The 7,395-nt window shown below is 57.5% G+C and overlaps 1 protein-coding gene across 1 annotated transcript in view; it reads right to left on the reverse strand.

The window, feature by feature from the left end:
* Window positions 1-757: 757 nt before the first annotated feature.
* The window catches only part of LOC144491296 (voltage-dependent L-type calcium channel subunit beta-3-like), a gene marked incomplete at its 5' end in the record, with an annotated part of 8,278 nt that continues 1,640 nt past the window's right edge, over window positions 758-7,395 (reverse strand). Inside the window, 2 exons of the mRNA XM_078208970.1 lie at window positions 758-1,255; window positions 5,099-5,269. Coding sequence (XP_078065096.1) covers window positions 929-1,255; window positions 5,099-5,269 — 498 coding nt within the window. The remainder of the gene's footprint in view (window positions 1,256-5,098; window positions 5,270-7,395) is intronic.

A 7,395-nucleotide genomic window follows, 5' to 3' on the forward strand; every position in this document is an offset into this window, starting at 1 on the left:
GATGGATGGATGGGGAGGTAGGGAGGGGGAGATGGAGGGATAGTAAGGGAGTGATGGATGGGGAGGTAGGGAGGGGGAGATGGAGGGATGGGGAGGTAGGGAGGGGGAGATGGAGTGATGGGGAGGTAGGGAGGGGGAGATGGAGTGATGGGGAGGTAGGGAGGGGGAGATGGAGTGATGGGGAGGTAGGGAGGGGGAGATGGAGTGATGGGGAGGTAGGGAGGGGGAGATGGAGTGATGGGGAGGTAGGGAGGGGGAGATGGAGGGATGGGGAGGTAGGGAGGGGGAGATGGAGGGATGGGGAGGTAGGGAGGGGGAGACGGATGGATGGGGAGGTAGGGAGGGGGAGATGGAGGGATAGTAAGGGAGTGATGGATGGGGAGGTAGGGAGGGGGGGAGGTAGGGAGGGGGAGATGGATGGATGGGGAGGTAGGGAGGGGGAGATGGAGGGATAGTAAGGGAGTGATGGATGGGGAGGTAGGGAGGGGGAGATGGAGGGATGGGGAGGTAGGGAGGGGGAGATGGAGTGATGGGGAGGTAGGGAGGGGGAGATGGAGTGATGGGGAGGTAGGGAGGGGGAGATGGAGTGATGGGGAGGTAGGGAGGGGGAGATGGAGTGATGGGGAGGTAGGGAGGGGGAGATGGAGTGATGGGGAGGTAGGGAGGGGGAGATGGAGTGATGGGGAGGTAGGGAGGGGGAGATGGAGTGATGGGGAGGTAGGGAGGGGGAGATGGAGTGATGGGGAGGTAGGGAGGGGGAGATGGAGGGATGGGGAGGTAGGGAGGGGGAGATGGAGGGATGGGGAGGTAGGGAGGGGGAGATGGAGTGATGGGGAGGTAGGGAGGGGGAGATGGAGGGATGGGGAGGTAGGGAGGGGGAGATGGAGGGATAGTAAGGGAGTGATGGATGGGCAGATAGGGGGCGCTCTCAGTAGGTGTCCTGAGTCCTAGTTCTGTTGCTTCGTTGCCTGTTCCTCTCGTTGTGACTGCACCCGGTGCGGCTTTCCTGCGCCTCGCGGCCATTGGCCATCCGGGGGCCGCCCCCGTGACTGCGGTGCGAGCGGTGAGGTTCCCGGGGGTATCCCGAGGGAGGGGGGGCCCGGTCCTCCGCCGGGCGCCTGGACCGGCTGCGGGGCGAGGGGTGCCACTCCTTCCCGGGGCTTTCCTCCGCCTCGTCCGAGGGCATCTCCTGCTCGATAGAGGACTGGTCTCCCCCTCCCCCTCTCCCGTCGTGGGGGCTGAGAGCCGGCGGGTGCTACAAGGGCGAGAGAGATGGTCCCAGTTAGAGTTCACCGCAGTATGAACCATCGAATCGGGGGTGGGGGGATTAGAGCCCAGGATGGGGTCTTTAACCCTCCCTGTTACCCACCCCCCCCCCCCCCTCTTTGACAAAGATGTGTAGGTTAGGGTGGATTGGCCGTGCTATACTGTCCCTTAGTGTCCAAAGATGTGTAGGTTAGGGGGGATTGGCCATGCTAAATTGTCCCTTAGTGTCCAAAGATGTGTAGGTTAGGGTGGATTGGCCATGCTAAATTGTCCCTTAGTGTCCAAAGATGTGTAGGTTAGGGTGGATTGGCCATGCTAAATTGCCCCCTTAGTGTCCAAAGATGTGTAGGTTAGGGGGGATTGGCCATGCTAAATTGCCCCTTAGTGTCCAAAGATGTGTAGGTTAGGGTGGATTGGCCATGCTAAATTGCCCCTTAGTGTCCAAAGATGTGTAGGTTAGGTGGATTGGCCATGCTAAATTGCCCCTTAGTGTCCAAAGATGTGTAGGTTAGGGTGGATTGGCCATGCTAAATTGCCCCTTAGTGTCCAAAGATGTGTAGGTTAGGGTGGATTGGCCATGCTAAATTGCCCCTTAGTGTCCAAAGATGTGTAGGTTAGGGTGGATTGGCCATGCTAAATTGCCCCTTAGTGTCCAAAGATGTGTAGGTTAGGGTGGATTGGCCATGCTAAATTGCCCCCTTAGTGTCCAAAGATGTGCAGGTTAGGGTGGATTGGCCATGCTAAATTGTCCCTTAGTGTCCAAAGATGTGTAGGTCAGGGTGGATTGGCCATGCTAAATTGCCCCTTAGTGTCCAAAGATGTGTAGGTTAGGTGGATTGGCCATGCTAAATTGCCCCTTAGTGTCCAAAGATGTGTAGGTTAGGTGGATTGGCCATGCTAAATTGCCCCTTAGTGTCCAAAGATGTGTAGGTTTGGGTGGATTGGCCATGCTAAATTGCCCCTTAGTGTCCAAAGATGTGTAGGTTAGGGTGGATTGGCCGTGCTAAATTGTCCCTTAGTGTCCCAAAGATGTGTAGGTTAGGGTGGATTGGCCATGCTAAACTGTCCCTTAGTGTCCAAAGATGTGCAGGTTAGGGTGGATTGGCCATGCTAAATTGTCCCTTAGTGGGGAGGGGGTGGGGTGGTGCATAGATTTGAGGTCTTTAAGGTATTAGGGTCCTTTCCCAGGAATTTCCTCCCATTCCCTACCATCGCCTCTCTCCCATCTCCCTCTCTCCGACCCCTCCACCCTTCACACTCATATTAGCCCCCAAATTTGCAGATGATACACAGTTGAGTGGGAGGGTGAGCTGTGAGGAGGATGCAGAGATGCTTCAGCGTGATTGGGACAGGCTGAGTGTGTGGGTATCTCCATGGAAGATGCAGCATAATGTGGATCAACGTGAGGTTATCCACTCGGGCAGCAATAACAGGAAGACAGATTATTACTGGAATGGGTGTGAATCGAGAGAGGGGGGAGACTCAGCGAGACCTTGGAGCCCTCATGCATCAGTCGCTGAGAGTAAGCGTGCAGGTACAGCAGGCAGTAAAGAAGGCAGATGGTATGTTGTCCTTCATAGCGAGAGGATTGGAGTATCGGGATAGGGATGTTTTGCTGCAATTGTACAGGGCGTTGGTGAGGCCACACCTGGAGTATTGTGTGCAGTTTTGGTCTCCTTATCTGAGGAAGGATGTCCTTGCTATAGAGGGAGCGCAGCGAAGGTTTCCCAGGCTGATTCCTGGGATGGCAGGTCTGTCACATGAGGAGAGACTAAGTCGGTGAGGATTATATTCACTGGAGTTTAGAAGAGTGAGAGGGGGATCTCATAGAAACTTATAAAATTCTAACAGGATTAGATTCAGAAAGAATGTTCCCGATGGTGGGGGGAGTCCAGAACTAGGGGGTCATAGTTTGAGGATAAGGGGGTTAAACCCTTTTAGGATTGAGGTGAGGAGAAATTTCTTCACCCAGAGGGTGGTGAATGTGTGGAATTCACCTCCACAGAAAGTAGTTGAGGCCAAAACATTGTGTGATTTCCAAGAAGAAATTAGATATAGCTCTTGGGGCGAAAGGGATCGAGGGATTTGGGAGGGGGAAGCGGGGGGATCAGGATATTGAATTTGATGATCAGCCGGGAATTCATAAAGAATGGCAGAGCAGCATCGAAGGGCCGAATGGCCTTCCCCTGCTTGTAGTTTCTATGTTAAGGTAAGGGACGGGGGGGCAGGAGATTTAGAGGTGGGTTTGAGGAGAAACTTTTTCACCCAGAGGGTGGTGGAGGCGGGGAGAGTCTCTCACAACTATTAAAAAGTGTTTAGAAGAGCACTTGGAATGTCATCACCAACACAGTGACAGAGCAGGTGCTGGATGACCACAATGATGGGCCAAGTAAGAGTAGCCAAGATTGTCTTGACGACAGAAGCCAGAGGGTGATTGCAGAGGGTTGTTTTTCAAACTGGAGGCCTGTGACCAGCGGTGTGCCTCAGGGATCAGTGCTGGGCCCACTGTTATTTGTCATTTATATTAATGATTTGGATGAGAATATAGGAGGCATGGTTAGTAAGTTTGCAGATGACACCAAGATTGGTGGCATGGTGGACAGTGAAGAAAGTTATCTCCAATTGGGCCAACGGGATCTTGATCAATTGGGCCAGTGGGCTGACGAATGGCAGATGGAGTTTAATTTAGATAAATGCGAGGTGATGCATTTTGGTAGATTGAACCAGGGCAGGACTTATTCAGTTAATGGTAGGGCGTTGGGGAGAGAACAAAGAGATCTAGGGGTACAGGTTCATAGCTCCTTGAAAGTGGAGTCACAGGTGGACAGAGTGGTGAAGAAGGCATTCGGCATGCTTGGTTTCATCGGTCAGAACATTGAATACAGGAGTTGGGACGTCTTGTTGAAGTTGTACAAGACATTGGTAAGGCCACACGTGGAATACTGTGTACAGTTCTGGTCACCCTATTATAGAAAGGATATTATTAAACTAGAAAGAGCGCAGAAGAGATTTACTAGGAAGCTACCGGGACTTGATGGATTGAGTTATAAGGAGAGGTTGGATAGACTGGGACTTTTTTCTCTGGAGCGTAGGAGGCTGAGGGGTGATCTTATAGAGGTCTATAAAATAATAGAATAGATAGAATCCCTACAGTACAGAAAGAGGCCATTCGGCCCATCGAGTCTGCACCGACCACAATCCCACCCAGGCCCTACCCCCATATCCCTACATATTTACCCACTAATCCCTCTAACCTACACATCTCAGGACACGAAGGGGCAATTTTAGCACGGCCAATCAACCTAACCAGCACATCTTCGGACTGTGGGAGGAAACCGGAGCACCCGGAGGAAACCCACGCAGACACGAGGAGAATGTGCAAACTCCAACACAGACAGTGACCCGAGCCGGGAATCGAACCCGGGACCCTGGAGCTGTGAAGCAGCAGTGCTAACCACTGTGCTACCGTGCCGCCCAGGGGCATAGAGGGGCATAGATCAGCTAGATAGTCAACATCTTTTCCCCAAAGGTAGGGGAGTCTAAAATTAGAGGGTGTAAGTTTAAGGTGAGAGGGGAGAGATACAGAAGGGTCCAGAGGGGGCAATTTTTTCACAGAGGGTGGTGAGTGTCTGGAACGAGCTGCCAGAGGCAGTAGTAGAGGTGGGTACGATTTTGTCTTTTAGAAAGTGTTTATACCCATCTTACCAATGGGATATGGGCCAAACGCAGGCAATTGGGACGAGCTTGGACCAGATTGGGTGAAGGGCCTGTTTCCATGCTGTAAACCTCTGTGGCTCTAAGGGGGGGCGGGTGAGAGGAGAAGGGGGTTTACCTCCGGGTTGTACCGAGCGGAGCGTGGTGTCATTAGGATCTGTTTGAGTACAGGGTTCACGGAGGCATTGCCTGGGGAGTGAGTAGCTCGCCAGTACACCTCGAGGAACTCTGCGAGATGTTCACAAGCGTCCTCCAGTTGGTTTTCATCCAGAATGACGTCAAACATTTCCTGCAAGGGTCAAAGGACACCGGTCACGAGCCATCCAAAAACCGCCCCACCCCCACGATGTGTGTGGGAGGGTCGGTGCTGAGGGAGCGCCGCACTGTGGGAGGGTCAGTGCTGAGGGAGCGCCGCACTGTGGGAGGGTCAGTGCTGAGGGAGCGCCGCACTGTGGGAGGGTCAGTGCTGAGGGAGCGCCGCACTGTGGGAGAGTCAGCGCTGAGGGAGCGCCGCACTGTGGGAGGGTCAGTGCTGAGGGAGCGCCGCACTGTGGGAGGGTCAGTGCTGAGGGAGCGCCGCACTGTGGGAGAGTCAGCGCTGAGGGAGCGCCGCACTGTGGGGTCAGTGCTGAGGGAGCGCCGCACTGTGGGAGGGTCAGTGCTGAGGGAACGCCGCACTGTGGGAGGGTCAGTGCTGAGGGAGCGCCGCACTGTGGGGAGGGTCAGCGCTGAGGGAGCGCCGCACTGTGGGAGGGTCAGTACTGAGGGAGCGCCGCACTGTGGGAGGGTCAGTGCTGAGGGAGCGCCGCACTGTGGGAGGGTCAGTGCTGAGGGAGCGCCGCACTGTGGGAGGGTCGGTGCTGAGGGAGCGCCGCACTGTGGGAGGGTCGGTGCTGAGGGAGCGCTGCACTGTGGGGAGGGTCAGTGCTGAGGGAGCGCCACACTGTGGGGAGGGTCAGCGCTGAGGGAGCGCCGCACTGTAGGAGGGTCAGTGCTGAGGGAGCGCCGCACTGTAGGAGGGTCAGTGCTGAGGGAGCGCCGCACTGTGGGAGGGTCAGTGCTGAGGGAGCGCCGCACTGTGGGAGGGTCAGTGCTGAGGGAGCGCCGCACTGTGGGGTCAGTGCTGAGGGAGCGCCGCACTGTGGGAGGGTCAGTGCTGAGGGAGCGCCGCACTGTGGGAGGGTCAGCGCTGAGGGAGCGCCGCACTGTGGGGTCAGTGCTGAGGGAGCGCTGCACTGTGGGAGGGTCAGTGCTGAGGGAACGCCGCACTGTGGGAGGGTCAGTGCTGAGGGAGCGCCACACTGTGGGAGGGTCAGTGCTGAGGGAGCGCCGCACTGTGGGAGGGTCGGTGCTGAGGGAGCTCCGCACTGTGGGAGGGTCAGTGCTGAGGGAGCTCCGCACTGTGGGAGGGTCAGTGCTGAGGGAGTGTCGCACTGTGGGAGGGTCAGTGCTGAGGGAGCTCCGCACTGTGGGAGGGTCAGTGCTGAGGGAGCTCCGCACTGTGGGAGGGTCAGTGCTGAGGGAGTGTCGCACTGTGGGAGGGTCAGCGCTGAGGGAGCGCCGCACTGTGGGAGGGTCAGTGCTGAGGGAGCGCCGCACTGTGGGAGGGTCAGTGCTGAGCGAGCGCCGCACTGTGGGAGGGTCAGTGCTGAGGGAGCGCCGCACTGTGGGAGGGTCAGTGCTGAGGGAGCGCCGCACTGTGGGAGGGTCAGTGCTGAGGGAGCGCCGCACTGTGGGAGGGTCAGTGCTGAGGGAGTGCCGCACTGTGTGGGAGGGTCAGTGCTGAGGGAGTGCCGCACTGTGGGAGGGTCGGTGCTGAGGGAGTGCCGCACTGTGGGAGGGTCAGTGCTGAGGGAGCGCCGCACTGTGGGAGGGTCAGTGCTGAGGGAGTGCCGCACTGTGGGAGGGTCAGTGCTGAGGGAGCGCCGCACTGTGGGAGGGTCAGTGCTGAGGGAGTGCCGCACTGTGTGGGAGGGTCAGTGCTGAGGGAGTGCCGCACTGTGGGAGGGTCGGTGCTGAGGGAGTGCCGCACTGTGGGAGGGTCAGTGCTGAGGGAGCGCCGCACTGTGGGAGGGTCAGTGCTGAGGGAGCGCCGCACTGTGGGAGGGTCAGTGCTGAGGGAGCGCCGCACTGTGGGAGGGTCGGTGCTGAGGGAGCGCCGCACTGTGGGAGGGTCGGTGCTGAGGGAGCGCTGCACTGTGGGGAGGGTCAGTGCTGAGGGAGCGCCACACTGTGGGGAGGGTCAGCGCTGAGGGAGCGCCGCACTGTAGGAGGGTCAGTGCTGAGGGAGCGCCGCACTGTAGGAGGGTCAGTGCTGAGGGAGCGCCGCACTGTGGGAGGGTCAGTGCTGAGGGAGCGCCGCACTGTGGGAGGGTCAGTGCTGAGGGAGCGCCGCACTGTGGGGTCAGTGCTGAG

Source organism: Mustelus asterias, unplaced genomic scaffold (assembly GCF_964213995.1).
Source record: "Mustelus asterias unplaced genomic scaffold, sMusAst1.hap1.1 HAP1_SCAFFOLD_4949, whole genome shotgun sequence".
Lineage (NCBI taxonomy): Eukaryota > Metazoa > Chordata > Chondrichthyes > Carcharhiniformes > Triakidae > Mustelus > Mustelus asterias.